Source organism: Callionymus lyra, chromosome 11 (genome assembly GCF_982586985.1).
Source record: "Callionymus lyra chromosome 11, fCalLyr1.hap1.1, whole genome shotgun sequence".
Lineage (NCBI taxonomy): Eukaryota > Metazoa > Chordata > Actinopteri > Syngnathiformes > Callionymidae > Callionymus > Callionymus lyra.
Window position 1 is genome coordinate 18,253,499 of NC_141828.1, and position 19,126 is coordinate 18,272,624.

General features: G+C 39.8%; 2 protein-coding genes across 2 annotated transcripts in view; both read right to left on the minus strand.

Annotated features, from left to right (window-relative positions):
- Nucleotides 1-1,227: 1,227 nt before the first annotated feature.
- LOC148069439 (uncharacterized) lies at nucleotides 1,228-5,913 on the minus strand. The gene is made up of 3 exons (XM_087803284.1): nucleotides 5,910-5,913; nucleotides 3,706-3,950; nucleotides 1,228-1,677 (listed from the first exon to the last, which is right to left on the minus strand). The coding sequence occupies exons 1-3, from the start codon at nucleotides 5,911-5,913 to the stop codon at nucleotides 1,228-1,230; spliced, it is 699 nt and encodes a 232-aa protein (XP_087659410.1).
- An 802-nt stretch (nucleotides 5,914-6,715) lies between these two features.
- The window catches only part of arfgef3 (ARFGEF family member 3), a 30,364-nt gene continuing 17,953 nt past the window's right edge, over nucleotides 6,716-19,126 (minus strand). The window contains exons 25-41 of the mRNA XM_087802261.1: nucleotides 18,823-19,002; nucleotides 18,626-18,767; nucleotides 17,392-17,514; nucleotides 16,843-16,946; nucleotides 16,601-16,745; nucleotides 16,407-16,535; nucleotides 15,545-15,721; nucleotides 15,354-15,468; nucleotides 14,609-14,711; nucleotides 11,825-11,956; nucleotides 10,567-10,697; nucleotides 10,162-10,380; nucleotides 9,925-10,096; nucleotides 8,913-9,014; nucleotides 7,918-8,282; nucleotides 7,380-7,821; nucleotides 6,716-7,186 (exon numbers count right to left, since the gene is read on the minus strand). Coding sequence (XP_087658387.1) covers nucleotides 6,995-7,186; nucleotides 7,380-7,821; nucleotides 7,918-8,282; nucleotides 8,913-9,014; nucleotides 9,925-10,096; nucleotides 10,162-10,380; nucleotides 10,567-10,697; nucleotides 11,825-11,956; nucleotides 14,609-14,711; nucleotides 15,354-15,468; nucleotides 15,545-15,721; nucleotides 16,407-16,535; nucleotides 16,601-16,745; nucleotides 16,843-16,946; nucleotides 17,392-17,514; nucleotides 18,626-18,767; nucleotides 18,823-19,002 — 2,973 coding nt within the window. The 3' untranslated portion in view covers nucleotides 6,716-6,994. The remainder of the gene's footprint in view (nucleotides 7,187-7,379; nucleotides 7,822-7,917; nucleotides 8,283-8,912; nucleotides 9,015-9,924; nucleotides 10,097-10,161; nucleotides 10,381-10,566; nucleotides 10,698-11,824; nucleotides 11,957-14,608; nucleotides 14,712-15,353; nucleotides 15,469-15,544; nucleotides 15,722-16,406; nucleotides 16,536-16,600; nucleotides 16,746-16,842; nucleotides 16,947-17,391; nucleotides 17,515-18,625; nucleotides 18,768-18,822; nucleotides 19,003-19,126) is intronic.

Below are 19,126 nucleotides of genomic sequence, written 5' to 3' on the forward strand. Positions count from 1 at the left end.
CGTAGCCACAGTTCCCCAATGAGTGATCTTTTTTTTGTTCATATTACGTCTTTAAATGTGATCCGTCTTTGGATTGCTTTCTACGAGCTCACGCTAATGAAGTGACCTGCATGCTCACTTGATCATTGGTGACATCAGGCCACAACCGTCTTTACGCAAGTTGAAAATAGCAACCGGTAACTTAATGCTAAAACCAGTGTGGCAGCATCGGGGTAATTTGCGAGGCGGGTGCTATAACGAAGAGGAGAAAAATATTTGAATGATTGCTCTTGACAGAGCAATACCGCAGACATCTGCACAGAGGATTCCAAAGACACGCAATAAAACAACACAAAACTTAATCCAAATTCAAATAGTCCAAAAACCAATAAGGAAACCCACTGTTTCTTGAGTGATCACAGTTCAAAAAACACACAAAAAGGATTGCTAAAAATATTGCCAGACGTATTAGGAAGTTTTCAGATCTCCAAAAAGAATAGTATATCCTACTGGTGGGTTGATGAGGCTTCATGATACAGCTGTGTAGTGAAGACACTGTATTGATACAGTGTCTTCATTTTGAAACTACTCTAGACGGCACTCTCAGTGCACATTGTTCCATTGAATTAGTAGATGAGAGCCAAAGATTACAAAGAAGAGAGTGCCATCTCGTGGCCTTTCAAAATGAAGACACTGTATAATAATACAGTATCTTCACTGCACAACTGTTTCATAAGGCCTCATAGGATATACTATGAATGATTGAGACCCTCAGAATGCGATACTCCTCTCAACTAACTGCCTTTGGAACACTTTTTTTAAATCAACTTTATTTGTCATTTATTTACAAAACACTGGGTCAGAAAGACATCAAAGTTGCATAAAATGCCACCTTGATGTACAGGTTGTGGTCGCATTTAAAAAAAAAAATCAGATATGTATCCAATTTCGGACAACATTTAATAGTGGCCTAATTCTTATATAAAAATGTCGGATTGTATGTGACTTGTAATGTGCAAATTGTCAAAAGCAAAGATATGGGACACACATAAGAGAGAAATTCGTATTCTAGTGCACTGCATGGGTGATCCTAATTGTTCCACTCCTTCTGTGCTGTCTTTTGACAACCTCTCCGGTTGGGCCCCCGTTTGGACACTGAAGATCTTAGGCATCGGCCTATTGTTTTGTGTCCTTAATTAACATTTGATTTCTGGAGTCTTTAATGATGATGATGATCCGTCCAAAGTTTCAGTCTTGTCTGTGCTCCTTCTTCATCTGAGCCTCATACTCTTCCTCCATGCTGACGCTCTCTGGCCCTGGACTTGGGGGCAGAAGTTCCCTGGAACTGCTGGTGCTAGCGACTCGGGCGAGCCTGGTGAGAGTTTGTGTGTACGGGGAGGGCAGGTAGACCATGAGGAAGACGCCATCCGAACCGTCTTGCTCGGAGCTGCAACTGCGGAAGGTGTCTCGGTTCCGTCTGATTGATGATAAGAGCTCGCAATTCCTCTCTGGGTCCTGCAGGTCCTCCAGGGCGATTACATTGGCAAGACCCAACTTCCCTCTGAGTCCTAGGCGGCGCCTTCTCTGCCAAAGCGAGATGCCGAGCAAACTGAGGAGGAGAAGGACAGAGATCGTCGCTATGGTGATGTAAGTGATGGACGCTGATGTGAAGATAGCGTCATCAGAACCTTGCTGACCCTGAAATGAAGAAAAAAAAAAGGTAATGGTTATCTTAGGAGGGTCCCAATCACACTTTATTTATCAAAACAACTGAAGGTAAAAGTCAGGACAAATATGAAAGTATAAAACACTGATGTTCTTACAGCTAACCAGGTCTTTTAGGCAATGCATGATAAATGTAAACCTCTTTTTCTGTAGATTCGGACAGGTGGATGGATGATAGAAAGATAGATATATGGATTGATTCATATGGATGGATGGATGGATAGATGCATATGGATGGATGGATGGATGGATGGATGGATGGATGGATGGATGGATGGATGGATGGATGGATGGATGGATGGATGGATGGATGGATGGATGGATGGATGGATGGATGGATGGATGGATGGATGGATGGATGGATGGATGGATGGATGGATGGATGGATGGATGGATGGATGGATGGATGGATGGATGGATGGATGGATGGATGGATGGATGGATGGATGGATGGATGGATGGATGGATGGATGGATGGATGGATGGATGGATGGATGGATGGATGGATGGATGGATGGATGGATGGATGGATGGATGGATGGATGGATGGATGGATGGATGGATGGATGGATGGATGGATGGATGGATGGATGGATGGATGGATGGATGGATGGATGGATGGATGGATGGATGGATGGATGGATGGATGGATGGATGGATGGATGGATGGATGGATGGATTGACTGAGTCCAAACAAACTTCACAAAAATGTATCCAACCAAAAGAAAAACAGATCAGCAGAAACCTGTAATAAACTGAAAAATGTAAAATGTCTGTTTCTATCAACAACATTGGTTCGTGCACAAATAAGAAACAAAGTATCTCACAGTTGAGAAAATAAATTATTATTGTAAAATTATCACTTATTAATCTACTTCATCTTTAACCCTTGTGTCATCTCAGGGTCAAGGTGACCTTGAAGGCCCGGAAACAAATGTAATCGTTGCATCCTTTGTGTTGCTTCTGGGTCACGGTGAACGACCTCCCTGGCTTCCATAAATACATGTGCAGTGGTGGAGGTCGTTCATCTTGACCCGGAGACAACACAAGGGATACCACAAACACATTTGTTTTCAGGCATTTGGATCACCCCCCGGGGATAATACAAGGGTTAAGAAAAAGAGACTCAGAGAGAGAAGCTAAAAACTCACACCTGGATGCACAATTAAGGTCATGTAGGAGGAAAGCTCTAAAATGAATGTCTATAAACAGAAATTTAAATATATGTTTAATCAAATATACAAAAACTGATCCACATGCATTGTGAATTATTTTTACATGTAAATGAACAATTTTATTTACATGTACTCTAACAAGTTACTCTTTTTAGTTTTTTCTCACTATTTACATACGTTTTGTAAACATTTGCAACGTTTATAAAATGGAACAAAAAGGTTTCCAAAGATTAATCATCAACACATTTTATCCTATTTAATTCAATGTACTGTTAATATTCTATGCATAAATTAATAACCTTTAAATGACCATTAACCAAAAACTGTTAGTCGAATGTTTGTTTGTTGTCAATCATTCAGCCTGTGTAACTCTTTGTCCAGACTCATAAAGACGATGACGTTGAAACAAAGAAAACTCTCTAGTATGAATAGAAACTTTCTAAATCGTTATAAATATTATCATTTACTTTAATTACATATATTATAAACGATAATCCAGCCGATTAAATTGTGTTCCATATTAAAAACCTAAAAAAATAAATATAATAGTTTAATATCATATCTAATTTTGCATTTATTAATTTGTATTAAACTGTAATTTTCTTGAGTTTTAGATTTTTATTTAATTTAAATTTTTTTAGTGTATAAATATATCGCCTGTTGTCGGTGTTTCTCCATCGAGAAAATATTTTATTTTTATTTCTAAAGTAAACAATTTCATCTGCTATTACACTTGTATCAGAAAACACAGGTGAAATTATAGAAATGTTTTGAAAGAGTCAAATAAAAAAGTAATAATTCATATAAAAAAAAAAAAAAGACTCACTGTGGTCAGTCGGTCAGTAGAGGGCAGTGCTGAGGGCCCCGGTGACCAGTCCAGGTCATCGCGGCCGGCGGGTCCGAACTTCATCCAGCTGCTCTCCTGCAGGGTCCTCATGGCGGAGGGCGGAGTTGCTGCAGCCGCTCTGGATAGAGACGCGATCACAAGAGTCGCTGAAGGGTGACTGACAGACGAGCTGACCGACAATCCCCAAGTAATGACCCCGGGCGGGAGGGGCCCGGCAGGGAGGGCTGCAGAAATGAGGTCAGCACAGAATAGAATGTGTTCGGAGGACCGACTCTAGTTTAATCCAAAAGCAAATGTACGATTTGAAACGTGATGTCACAGAGTCATGATCAAGAACTCCTGGACTAGCATAATCCACGCACGTCGTTCACGGCTTGTGTTTTTCTTACGTTATATTTAGTGTTTTTGAAGAACTTACAAGATTGCAGTCAGACCTCTTCTTTTGTTTGTTTCATTTCTTGGCCTCCTCTTTTTCGAGAGCCCATTGTAATGAAGGGTTAATGAGGCTCGATGTTGCCGCTCGGTTAGTGAACACCGTATCATGATACACGGTCTTTATTTTGGCCACTAGATGGCACTGTTACTTTGAAAATGACGACAAGTTTAGGTTTCATTTGCTTGGTGTATTAGAGCCAAACGTTATAAAGAAGAGAGCGGAATCTGTGCGCGAGGAACCATCGGCAGATTCTGATCCACAGACCTCAGAGCCCGAGCCGGGGTGTAAGGCTGGATCAGATCACTGATGTAAGGAGGAGCCTGACCATGAATAGATCTGAAAGTAAGAACCAGAATTTTAAAGTTGATCCTGAAAGAAACTGGTAGCCAGTGAAGAGTTTTAAGGATCAGGGGAAATGTGAGTTCTTCTACTAGAGCAGGTCAAAATTATCACTGCAGAGTTTTGTATTAAATGCAGGCGAGACAGATCCTTCTTGTTTAGACACGAAAATTAACTGTAACAATAGTCCAGACGAGAAGACACAAACAGAGAATTGCTACGAAAGACGAGTTAGCGTTAAATCAAAACCTGCTCTTTCAGGAGGAAGATCTTAGAAATATTGGACTACATCGTCACTCAACAACAGACATCGTGCAACACACTGACTCGCTTTTTAGCCACACAAAATCCCAACCTTTCATTGAGATGTAAACCAAAAGACAAGATAAGATATGTCTTTATTCTTCCCACAGTGGGTAACATTAAGTTGTCAGAGCAGAAAATGCAAATGATTCAAATCCAAAGCGTTTTTTTGTCATGTTTAGAGTGAGAACAAGTTCTCCATATCATGAAATTCTTACTGAAATTATAAAAAAAATAACAACCATAACAGAAACAATCTAAAATAATAAATATAACAACAACTACATAAACGGTGGTAAAACACACAAACAAAGACATAGAACGTGAGACGGGAAAAAAAAAAAATAAGAAAAAGAGGTCAGTTCGCGTGACTGCAGAAAGTAGAGCAGGCACATGTTAGGAAAGATTACACACTTTTGTGGAATCAAGAGTTTGACACAATTAGTGATGAAGTTTGAGACCAGCTGTCTCCTTAGAGGCACATTTGTGGGTTTCATTAACCGCGATCAAATCTAAGTCGGCGGAGAGAGTCCAGCCCTCTCGTCTCAATCACAGATTATCTGGACGGAAACGCATGAATGAGGTCAGAAGCTCATTAAGCCGTGTATGTTTTAATGCACAATAACATGCAGTGAAGGACATGATTTACTTGTTTGGCAACAGGTGATTTTTTTTTTCTCCCTTTATTGTTAAATCATTTCCATATGGATATATGTCTTGATTATAATAAAATAAAAAAATAAATATAATAATTTAAAAATTGCGTTTTGATTTCAATGAGTCATTTTAATCCCAATTGTTTAAAATATAGTGTTAAAAAACATGCTTTTAACACGATCTCATTCAATTTTTTTTAACATACATTTCGACACAGCTTGAACTAAGAAAATAGATTTCAACAATATATTATTACATTCAAATTGTTCCTGTGTAAAGCTTAATAAGTCTAATAATATAAATGACAAACAAAATGATCATTTTATAAATTAGAAAACTAACTTTACACCAGCTGAACTAATAGTTGGTAAGACGCCATCTAGCCTAGCCTTTGAATATCAGAATGTTTGCTATAAAAATGATAATTTTCTTACGATTGTAATGTCACCCATGATGGATGTACATTAAAAATGATGATGAAATCATGAGGTTTCTTAAGCTCTCTTAGAATTTAGCCACTAGTTTTTATCCTCAACCGTTTGCTCTAAGAATCTTTAGGAACACTCATTGTGTCGTTATGTTTGTTTGTGTGTTGACCTTGTGTAGTCTTTGAGTCACAAACACACAATCCTTACCTCTGTTTTCCAGTCAAATATAGCGTAATAAAAATAAAAATAAAAACCAACTGAACATGTGTACTTTACTAACTTAAAAAAATATATATTAATAAAGCACTACTTTGAGCAGTAGAAGCTACAATTACTTATAAAAAGGGAATCGTATATTGTAAAATTAAAAAAATGTATAAATATTAAATTAAATGAAAAGTAAAAAAATCAGTTCACATTACTTACTCCTCCCAATACTGTTTATAAATCACTTTGGTTGTTCGGGGGAAAAACAACTTAATATCTTCCTGTTTGCTGATGGTTCACAAGTGGTAACGTAGCATTCCGCACCCATCTGGAAAGGTTTTCAGGTTTCTTAAGAAGTTCGAAGTGGTTGTTCCAGTTTCTTCAGATATACGTCAGCAGGTGTGACAGTTGGACACTCCTTGTTTTTTTTTCCTGTCCATCAATGCATTCTGTCGTTATGTTTCTTGTCCAACGTCCATTAATGTATATTTAGATCAAGGGTTTTATTCCAGACCTTTGTGGTCTTTACTAGCCGCTTCCTGATTTAAAAAGGGGGGTTGAGGGATTGATGAGGTTTATTTATTGATCGTTATTGACTAAATTAAATGTATTACAACAATCAGTTTTATCATTTTATTTTTATTCCCTTGTTTTTCCATCGATGATTGTACGCACAGCAACAAAATCCGTTTGCTATTTAGCAGCAAAACAATTTAAATATCAATAACCTCCGTGCATTTCTCCCAAGACAATAAATACAATTACACAATAATAAAAATGTAACACAATCTGAAACATCTGACCGAACAAGATCATAATTACGGTGTCACGCCAACCGTCCAGCTTAGGTCCGTTGAAAATCCACGGCCAACAGACAGACTTAGAAGAGCTCAAAATGTTACATTATGATGTCATAGAGCCTGCCAACGCGGCCCAGCCACTCCCGCAGGGACTGCCGGACACGAGGGTCTGTTACGTGACAGGTCAGCTGGCTGAGGCTTGGGTAGAGCACTGGCTGCAGGGCTAGAAAGGAGGAGTCTTGTAACAGCAGGACTTGGTTCAGGAGGATCAAAACCATGTTGGTCCACGCCTGCAGAAGACAAGAAACCATTTTTTTTAAAACTCTTTGTGTACTTTGGTTTCTGCAATGCCCCCAAAAAGTGTAAAAACATGACTTCATTTATGTGTGGTGACATTTAGGCTTAAAGACACTCAAAGACACCCAAGATTTGGAAATGTTCCAGACATGACACTGAAGACATTTCTATACGAGTGTGGAGTACCTGGATCTGGGCCTCAGAATCCCTCAATGAAAAACTGTGCGAGGTGGACGGGGATCTGGACAGAAGCCTCTTTTCCTGCCTCAGGATCTCAGGCCCGGCACTGACAGAGTGCCTGAGGGACGGACCCCTCTTGTCCACCAGCAGCTTTGGTCGTGTTGGGGGTTTCTGCTGGGTCTCCGAGTGGCCTTGATCCGATCCCCGCGGCTCCTTCATGAAGGGGTTTCTGTGGCTCTGCTGCTGCTGCTGCTGCTTCCGCCGCTTGTAGTCCATCATCAGCCGGCTGAGTGTCCTGTCCGTGGCGATGGTGTACAGCTTGTTCCCCGCACTCTCCCACCACTCATTCCTCTTGCCTGGCCCGGGTACGCTAGAGGCTCCTCCTGGTACTCCACCCGAGTCCCTACTCTTTCCACGGGAGTGGAGGTTAAGAGGCAAGCTGCTGCTGCTACAGAAAACAAACACAAGCATCCACAAACATCCACTTTACAAATGCTATAAATTGGTGAAATCATGTTATGTTTATCTCGATGTTGCCACAAACCTGAATCCTGGACTTGGAGTCGGGGATTCCGCAGGTGAAGTGGTGCCGGTGTCTGTGGTCTGACTTCTCTCTGAAGGCGTCGTTTTTCCTGGCGGTCCGTCGACGGAGGTCGGAGTCGAGGTCTCCGAATGGAACAACGGCAGGATGTAGAACTGGTCGCCTCCCGGTCGGGGCGGAGGGGCTTCGTCCAGTGCGCTCTCCAGGTCCCGGTGCATCTGGATGTAGGTGCTGCATAGGTCCATGCAAAGCTTGTTCAGGCCCTTCACCAGCCAGGTGGAGTCAGCGCCCCCTGTCGGCTGCACACTGAGAGACGGGACAGAGTCCCTCCAGTAGTGACGCTTTTCCCGGCTCCGGGGTGGACTGACCTGCCGGCCAAAGACGGTGATGTAGATTTGATGTCAGAAAGCAAGTATTTCGATTCAAAATGATCATTTTATTTCTCTTTATTTCCCCTTAAAACGGGGGCAGGCAAATACATTTCCTCTGGGGCCACATCATACCCTGTGAATGTTGTAAGGGGCCGTCAACAAAACCGTTTTTCTAATCCTTTCTTCAATTTACTTGAAAACTATTTTGAGGAAAAAGAAAGACTTGCAAAAAAAGGGAAACGGTTGGGGTTTTGTTCAGATGAATAATACAACTAAATACAAAATAGATAGAGGAAATTCTTCATGACCGTACAAATAAAGGGCCGCATGTGGCACCCGAACGCTCCTCACCCAGGTCTGCCTTAAAGGGACCCATCACTTGCATTAAATCTTGTGTTATCTCTGGGTCAAGGTGAATGACCTCCACCACTGCATATGTATTTCTGGAAATCAGAAAGACATATTTTCGGGTGTCCGGGTCACCTTGACCCAGGGATAACACAAGGGTTAATGAGACGTTTTTCTTTTTCCTTAGAGCAGTTTTAGACATGAATGAAGAATGACCCTAATGACACCTACTCATATTTGAGGGGGAAAAGTGGTTAATTTAATGAATGTGTTCAATACCTGGGCAGTTTCTTCAAAAATGTCCTCATCCTCTGAAGAAGCGGAACAAGGCTGAGATGAATCTGAACTTCCTTCCTTATCCTCCGACAAGATGCGTTTAACCTGAGGCCAAAAAAAGATGAAACAATAACTAAGGAGTGTTTCTTGTAAAACTTATGTGTGAACATATGAATAAAACAGGTAAAGGTTTAGGGAAGCTTTTCGATCTTTGTTTTAATATATAAGGATTTTGTTTTCGTCTGCTCAACTAAAAACAAAAATTATTTTAAAAAAAAGTAAACAAAAAAACATTGACCACAAAAGAATAAACCTTAAGAAAACATGGTTGATGAGGCCTCATGATACAACTGTAGATGACACTCTATCATGACAGTACAGTGAGACTCTAGTGACACAACCCCCTCCTCAGTGGTCCAGCAGTGGTCCTGAAAGAAACTGGCAGCCAGTGAAGCGTTTTAAGGATCGGGGAAATGTGAGTTCTTCTACTAGAGCGGGTCAGAATTCTCGCTGCAGAGTTTTGTATTAACTGCAGGCGAGACAGATCCTTCTTGTTTACAATAGTCCAAACAAAAGACACAAACAAATGGATTATATAATGGAGCATGAAGGACATATAGATCTCTCCAGCGCCCTCAGTTTTGGTCCTGGGTCCTGTATTGGTATGTCATGGACAAGAAAGAGCTGAGCCAAATAGGTGAAGCTCTATTTACTGGTTGACCCTTACCTATGGTAACTAAGTCACTGAAATTAATTTTCCAAAGGGCGCTTCTGTATTTTCTCTTAGAGATACAGTGACAAGTCCAGTCGTTCAAGAGAGACTCAAAGTAAAACCACTGCTCCTTCACATCAAGAGAAGCAATTGAATAACTGTATATAACTTGTGCTTTGTTAAAAAAAAGAAAAGAGTAAATGCTTTTAAAATATAAACATGTGTATAGAAAAATAACATGTAAACCAATTAACAAATGTGAGGTTAAAATATAAAAAAATCATCCATATGTATGTGAGTCACCTGTTGTGGTGTCAAAGAGTCCGTCTGACTCAGCGTGGCACTCAAAAGAGCCTGGAAGTACAAGTTAAAGCTCATCGCCGACTGACGGTACAGGTTGGCTGCACTGCACACCCCGGACACCTTCATCAGAAGGTACTTGAGACCCGGGCGGATGTCAAAGTCCCGAGCGGTCCTGCGAGGATATGAACAGTCGTTGTGGTCTTGCTCACATCAACCACTCATAACAAGAGATGGTACCTGTAGGAGTCGAGCAGCAGGTCCAGGATGATGGCCAGGTTGGACATGGAGATGTAGCGCAGGAAGCCAGCGGTGGGCCTGCTGGGGTCGCTGGTCACAGGAGTGACTCGCTCCAGACCTTCAGGCTGCTTGACTAACTCCTCCAGGAGGATGTCACTGAGGTTCTGGAGCAGAACCTGGTGGGACAGCAGACTCACCACAATGGTCCTGAAGGGAATTCTAAAGATTGGTAAAGAAAAAAAACAACCTTTTTAAGATGATCATCATGGAAACAAACAAGTCATGTGACAGGAAAAGAAGTCTCACCCAATTTTCCTGCAGCAGCAATGAGAAAACAAAAGTAAAGTTGTTAATATCTAAAGCAATGAAGGAATGAGAGGTATTAACAATCTAAAGTGGGGTCACCTTTTCTGGGTGTGTCCGTTGGTCTGGGGGTCTGGTGACAGCTCAATGATAAGAACACATGACTGAGCGTGTTCAAAGCCATCCTTGGTGTTGGGAGTCTTTGGTGAACACTGAGTTTCCAACATAAAGACCTGAAACAAACACAATGTAGGGATGTTTTGAGAAGTGAAAACCACCACTCCACCACTGCATATGTATTTCTAGATGCCAGGGACAACACAAGGGATACCACAAACACATTTGTTTTCGGGCGTGAACGGTGATGAGCTGAGCTATCAATTAACGATCTTCGCCTGTGCTGACGAAAACCCTCACAACAAAAAAATGCAGCTTTGCTTTTGGGCTTTTGTCCACAGGAATGCTTCTCAGTCACATTGCAGAGCATGAACAGTTCAGTTGCTAGTTTTGCTTGATAACTTGAGTCTGACATACACAGGTGCTTAAGCCATTTGTTGAGAGACATTTTGTCAGGTTAGAACACTGACTTGGAGCGGAAACTCAAAGAACAGATATAAGAGCTCAGAATTGGTTCAAAGTTACAGTTATCAGTTTACTTGTACAAGGAGAGAATAACTACAAACATACATATAGTCTCTCCGATTTTTCTCTGATGCAAGGTCTGTTTTGGTTGCATCTTTATACCCTTTTGCTCCATAAATTAAGTTATTGATTATCCAAGAGACAAGAAGTCCACAACCAAAAAAACCAAGACTAGAATGAGTTACAGTTGGTCTTTAGGAAACAGCGATTTGTCTTCTTCCTTACGGCTTATCTGACTAAACTTTAAAATTTCATGACCCCCTCCTTCTGTTTCCAGCTTAAAACAAAAAAATGATTTTAACATGTGACTTTTACAGACCTCAAGGACACCTTTTCGATCTCTCAGAAATTTCCATTTTGAGGCCAAATGTATCAAATTAGATTTTTGTTTCAATCCCTCAGTGGTACACACTGAAAGAATCTAGGAGAGTCTCCCATGAGGGAACATAAAACAGTGATTCATACATACGAAAGTGATACACTGTCTTACTGTTGCCTCATCTTCTGAGACTCGATCCAATTATCAGGGATTTTTTTCACAAATCAAACAATACAAGCTCATATGGACACAAGTAACACAGGTTAATTCTTGTGTTTAAGTGCAAACCAAGTGATCAAAGCATGGGATACAGAGAAAAAACAGAGACAGCAGTCACACTATATTATATACTATTATTATTTTTGCAGTTAGTACTTGACTTCAGGACGAAGCACTAACCTGCTGAGCCATTGCTCGAATTCTCCAGTACTCTGCCTCAGCTGCAGGGGAATGGTTGGGTGCTGCCAACTTCACCTCACATGCATCTCCTGGAAAACTTTCTGACCCACTGTGGAAACACGCCAGAAGGTTCTATGGGGACACAAAGTGGTTTAAGAAGTTTTTAATCAGAAGAGAAGTTCAGGAACTGCAGATTGAAATAGCTGATCTACAAACCCTTTCGTTGTTTATTGAAGATTTGTTTGAGTAAATACATTTACACTTTTCAAATTTTAAGTGGTCCTTTGATAAAAAGAAACATCATAAAAACAAAAAAAAAGGTTGGTGATTTAGCTGGATTTGAATTACCAGCCACCCACCGTGAAGGTTGCTGAAGGTTAGGTCACTTGGTTGACCTTGAAAATGAATAAATGCGAGATTGATTCGCATTGCCAAGAATAGCTGATGAATGTTACTAGTCGAGTGGTTGGTCATAATGCTCTTATAAATAACCAGGACATGTTTTGTTTCGGACGGAAGAGGCTCAACAAGATACTTTTTTCATTTAATGAAAAAATGGATGATTCAACGAAAAAAAATCTTCTTAGCAGATGCAGACAAAACACATATGTGCTGGATATTTACTACACTTTGTGAATTGACCTGATTATTAAAAAGCTTTTTCAAAGGACGGACGTCAAGCATCAAGTGGAATTGATTGGACATCATGTCAACTAGTTTGTGGACGTGATGTTCTATCGAAAACTTATTTTTACATAAAAACTACACACAACAGTACGTTGCTTTCCAAGGAGAGATTATAAAAGCCATTATTTAAAACACGGAAATAATAACATGCAGCCCTAGTATTACATTTTTTTTTTGCTTCCAAAGCAAGCAAACTTCAAGTATCATTTTTGCATCTTAACTTATTCTTAAATTACTGCCAGCAAAACATACAACAAATGCTACTTAAACCTGCATTACATCTGCAGATTTAAATGGAAAACAGAAACCTGAAGACCTGACAGAGATCCTAAGGATGAACATCCAACAGGAAATGCGTCATCATCAGTCAGGTCTCCAGACTTCATCTAGAATCAATACATCTTCCCAGATTAGCCCCCGCTGGAAAGGCTTAATACCCATAACGATTATTGAACAGGATGTTGGACAACATGTTGCTTTGTGCCTACCTTTCCTTCATTTTTTAACTCTTGTGATACAATTTAACAGCGGTATAAACTCTCTTGAGTTATGTATGGTATTTTGCTGATATATCATTGATAAACGTGTACATTAAACTGTATCCACTTAGACAAAAGTTACAACTATACAAACAGTTCTGGAATACCCTCAATACGTGGCTGTAACTCTGCTTCTCTCTTAATGAGGCTCTTATAAAGGTGCTTTACAAATCAAAATGACTTGCTTATAATTAAAGACTCCCACGTCTCAAATCTCTGCGCACGAGAGGTTATGACAGCAGATACCATTTTGACATAATAATGGTCTTCACTCCTCCTCCAAAGCGGGCTTTGTTTATACAACCAGTCTTGGAGGAGCAGGTGGAGATTTCTGGGATTGATGATGCATGGTGACAAACCTTGATACTTGACCAATCACAGCAGAGTGGGTGTGGTCACGGTAAACAAGATTTAATCCAAGACACCTACATCAACACATTTGTTTCCCTTTAACATTTTTTATTGCCAGAATGTCTTCATCAGAAATGAACCAGAAGATTAAACAGCAATTTAAAAGGAGCCAGGCTGAGAAAAAAAGATCCTCTAAATCAGAGGTTTCAGTTGAAAGAGGGGGTGGGGGGGGAGTCTCCTGCATATGTTAAAGTAGAGTAGAACCTTTCCCAAATGAGGGAAAGATGTAGTGCGTGATGGACGGATCAGTGCAGCACCATGAGTTACAGTATGTGTAACCCACCCAAGTAAAAGTCATTTAGGGAGTCCACTTCAATGTGTATTTATCGGTAAAAAAAAACAACTAATATGTACTTTATGTATATATAAATTAATTACTACATACAATGTTGATTTGTGATTTTTATAAATTCACAAACACTATACTTTTGATCAAAAGCACTTTGGGATTAAATCATATCAGTTTAATAGTACAAGTCCCGAATGTTTCGTGATTCATAATGATTTGCTTTGAAGCATCGTGCAAGACGAACATGCATAAAATGCAAACGTTTTTGTGTACACAACATGAGGAAAAATCTCACACACAACATTCCCACGACTCTAATCCGAAAAGCTGCTTAGCGGCTGTCAATCAACAGTTGCAGTGACATCCATTTAAGGTATTGTCGTCAGTGTGACACGTACAAAATTTGTATTTTACGGCTTCAAACCCACACATTACCTACACCTCTTGACATAAAGGTTAAAGATTCCGAAAAAGTTCCGAAATACATAATGCAAAAGGTTTTAGAACAACTAGTCATCGGCGTGATATTTAATGTGCATTTGTCTCTTACGTAAGGTTGTCATGTACGTGTTCGAATGTGTGTTAATGCATGGATTATATTTAACACATAGCTTTGCATTTTTCCACTGCTGAGCTGTTTTTGAAGTTTTTTTATCTGCATCTTTTTGCATGCAATTGCATGGAGTTAATAACAGTATTATATATTTCTGTACATACGTTTGTGCTTGTGTTGCACAAAATGGCATCTGTAGTGTGTGTGACAATCACAAAGAGCGGGAGGTAATGTTTCATTTAACTTGTCCGTACACGAGTGCAGTTAAGTCGTCAGGGTTGATGGTTAAAGTAAACTCTTGTTACCTTAACTGGCTCCAAAGTAGCGGAAAAAGCGTCCTGCAGTGCACAGCATGCCAACCTCCACATCTCTTCGGTGAAAACTGGACCCACTGTCACCAACACATACCTGAATCCAGATGACACACAAACACACAGAGGCTTATTAGGTTAAGATATTTACCCATTTGAACCCCATAATTGTTTGTTTACATACAGGTCGCTTGCTCTTCATCTCGATCTGATTCAAATCTTTTATTTTACAGATTTATTATCGTGGTTTTATGCTTGCATGGTTACTTCTTTGCTTGAAATTTCTAACTCAGATGAATACTTATAAAATCAATTTAAAATAAATGTAACAATATGATTGAACTAAATTGTGCATAATTTGCAGCAGCCTATGTTTTACCAGAGCACAGCCATCATTAATGTACCTTATTTATTTACAGAGCTGAATACATTTCGCCTAACCAAATTGGATAAGAACAAAAAAACAAATTGCAAATTTATTACAAATTTAATTGTAAATAAATGACGACTATATTCCTAAACATAAAATCATTCAAGCACACACTCCAAGGTGAAAACATGTTTTTTTCTGCTTTATCATTTGAATTTCTTATGAGATTATGTGCCTTTAACTGTTTATTTTTCAATTTTGCATGCTTGATAATATACTTTTTCATTCAGGGGGAATACCATGTACTGTACATATGACTTTTTGCATGCAAACTAAATGTGCATCATCATGAGTGTGTGTGTATTAGACCTGATGCAGGAGCAGCCCACTCTTGAGATTGTCTCTGCAGGTTCAGAAACACAAGCGACCAGAAGCTTGAACAGATCTTTCAACATCAGGTTGATGAGTGACTCGTAGCCGATATCTGTAACACAAACACAAACTAAAGTTTTGTTTAAATACAAAATATTTGGTATTTTTTGAGCAGGCGTGTAAATCACCTGAGTGAATGAAGCTATTGACGTGTTCCACCACCAGTTCACAGCTGAGGCCAATGGCATGCTTGAAATTTGCTGCTGCCACATCCCAGTACGAGTGGTCGCCGTGACTACGCTGCAGCCACAGGGACATCACAGGGAGCAGCAGCTGGATGACGGTGAAGATGGCAAAGCCCGGACCTGGACAAAGAACAAAGTGCAAGCGAATGAGTTCAAAACTTTTGATATGGTATTTTGTCAATTATAAGGCAACTTTATCTCTATTCCGTAACATACATGCATCATCTGCATTAAGACATTCTTTGCAACTTTCATTTTAATTGCTGATGATTTTGCTGACGATCATTATCATTAAACTTATATTTTTACGAACATTTTATCAGTGTTTAAACAGGTTAGTTTAATTAAAATTTAGTAGTAGTGATGGATCGATGAGGCCTCAAGAAACAGCTGATGAAGTATCATGATACAGTTTCTTCATTTAAAGTCCACTAGATGGCAATCTCTGCTTTTTAAGATTTTCATTTTCAAACAGAGTGCCATCTAGTGGACTTTAGAAATGAAGACACTGTATCATGATACTTCATCAGCCTTTTCTAAAGGGCCTAATCAACCCATCACTGCCTAATATTGTCTGAAAAACCTTTGTTTGGCACACTTTGAATATATATTTAACTCATTAGCATGAGTTGCAAATGCTGTTTAATGTGGTCACTGTATAATAAAAATGTACCACAAAAGTCATAAATGTAAGACCGGACACAAAAAAACTAAAAATATGAAATCTGCTGTGTGTGCTGCGCCTTTAATATTGGCCACTCTAGCATCGTCAATGATTTATCATGTGATAAGAGGTGAGAGTCACCTGGTACATTGGTGACCTCTCGCAGCAATGTGAAAAGCAGCTCCAGTGTCGGCGGCTGATGTTGTCGAGGACAGTTAGAAATGGTCGCCGTCAACTGTTCCAGCAGCAAAATCCAGACCTGGATCAGACCTGCCGGACAGAACGCAAGCCAGGAGTTACAAACCGTCTCTGGCTGACGGATCTCGCGATCTCACCAGTGTCGTCATCAAACTCCTGCAGGATGCAGTCGATTCCGTCCTCGCTGCTGACCGAGCGCTCCTGGGATCTCATGGGCAGGCTCACCGGCCGGGCACCATGGAATATGGGTTTGGAAGGCATTGTGTAGATCTTTGCCAGGAGCTGCATGAAGGACGGGAGGAGATGAGAGGACCTTGAATGAACTGCCATTTTGATATCATACAACCAAAGTGAAGCAAAAGTGTTGCTGAATTTATACCTGAGAACATCGGCGCAGGTAGTCGAGTGCAGGCAGACACAGGTCAGTGGAGCTGTGGCCGGACACTTGGACACAGTCACCAATCTCCTTGTAGTCAACTTCACCTACGATTGCACAAAATAAAAGTCAAACTACTCAACTGTTACCACCGTGGCTTTATTAAACCAAAGAAAAAACCCAAGCTGACCATTTGCAAACAAACTACAACATTAACTGTTGAAATAAAGTGTACATATCTAACATAGAGATCCGGTTGCCATAATAAAATAGCTCTTCCTGCAATAAACAAATGTTAGATCTATGAAAAATACATCTATAGTTTTTTGGGGAATTTGACTAAAATAGTGTCAAGAGTGATAATATGACTTTGGTTAAAATCCCCTTTTTTTAAAAAACTAAACACCTTTCAGACAGTTAAAATCAATCAAACAGAAATTAAATAATCTTTTTTCCCTTTTTTTTACGGCCCACTATAAAATGCTTTGCAGATCTGTACCGGTCCCTGGTTGGGTTCCACTGCTATAGACATTCTACTGATGAAAAACGAACCGAATCCTTTGATGAACTTCATTAGACACATAATGTAGTCAGTAGCAGCGTTGGCAAAGACTTGGATGTTGTCAGTGTTGATGAAAGCCTCAAAGACGTCGAAGACTGGAGCTTGGGACTTTCCTAAAGAGACAAATGAAGTTAGCAATATATTCCGACCCTCATTCATCAGCTTTAAACATTTAATTAAACATTAGAGTGAAACATCATTCAACATGAGACATAGTGATGATAGTCAACAGAAGAATGGACCCTATATTGTATCATCAGTACATGTCAAAACTCATTCATTTAAAATATTTTAAAAATGTGCTTAAGCCTTGCCCACTGAAAACTCTTCATTTTCCGGGAGATTAAATCTTGTTAACCATAACCACACCCACTCTGCTGTGATTTGTCAAGCATCAAGGTTTGTCACTGCATGTCATCAATACCAGAAGTCTCAATCTCTAAGGTACTCGTTGTATAAACAAAGTGGAGCGGGATTACAGCTGGCTGGAGGAGGAGTGAGGCTATTATCATGTCATAATGGACTCAAAATCATAATGAAATCTCAGCGAACGAGAGGTTACGAGGGCAGAAGGGGGAGAATTTTATAAAGTAACTAGAAGAATTGCATTACCAGAAGAAATGCAGTGGGAATACAGAATCTGTGTACTGAAATGCTTCAGAGAACTTTATTAGTATTCAAAGTAAAATGAGTGGAAAAAGTTGAAATGATGGCATGAAGGAGAAAGGGTGATGTGAATACGTTAAAATAAACTGAAAAAAGGATGTGAAAAAGAATAAAAGGAAGAAGAAGACAAATAAGGAGAAGAAAAGAAAAGAGAAGAAAAAAGAGTAGTAGAAGTAGTAAAATGTGCATTAGAAGTAGTAGTAGGAGTAGAATAAGTAGTAGTAGAAGAAATAGAAGAAAGCTAAAACATAGCCCGCATTTTGGGAAAATTGATAAAAGCCTGAATGGTTAAGTTTCGGATTAAATTTGGAGGAGATGCGGTACAAAATGTAGGTCAAAAGAGAAAAAGTGCTCTCAGCATTCACACAATAACTTCAAAACATGCTCATGATGCATCTCAGAGAGGAAAATTTTAACATTTGAAACATGCGAGTGATTAATTAGAGTTGGGTTATTTATCCATATTTATCAATCACACTTACTAAATAATCAAAATCACGGGCAAACTTGTAGGGTTAACAGGGAACATATGTAGAAAAAAGACAATATATGACCGACCCATAGAGTATTCTCCCAGCAGATAGTTTTTGGTGTGAGTCTTGCTGCCATGGACAGTCCTCAGGGCACTGAAGAGGGGCCTCCAGCCAGAGAGGATCTGAGGTGAACACATCTCCACCAGCTCACCAATGGACGTGATCACCTGGATAATACATTTGTTGAGGATAATCACGGGTAAAGCTGACAAATACACCCACCTGGTCCTGTACGTCCTCATCACAGAGCTCCAGCTGCATGATGTGCTCAAATGGCCTGAAGAGGGCTTCGTTGAAGTGGAAATGAGGCGGTTCGGCCCAATTCATAAGCACCTCGGTCAGGACGTTGTGGATGAAAGACACCGCTTTTTGAGACACATGGCGATCTTTGTGACATGCTGCCTGAAAAAACAGACATCATTCAGAAATGTATTTGAAATTTCTTAAACAAGCAACACTATCAGAAATGCAGGTTCCACGTTTGAAGACGACACCTTTTTCAAGATTTAGATTCCTCAAACAATAG

Excerpts from the sequence above, each read along its gene's own strand:
- LOC148069439 (XM_087803284.1), bottom strand. Across the intron at positions 1,678-3,705 it reads CTACTGACCGACTGACCACA|GGTCAGCAAGGTTCTGATGA; the intron begins GTGAGTCTTTTT and ends TCTTCATTTCAG.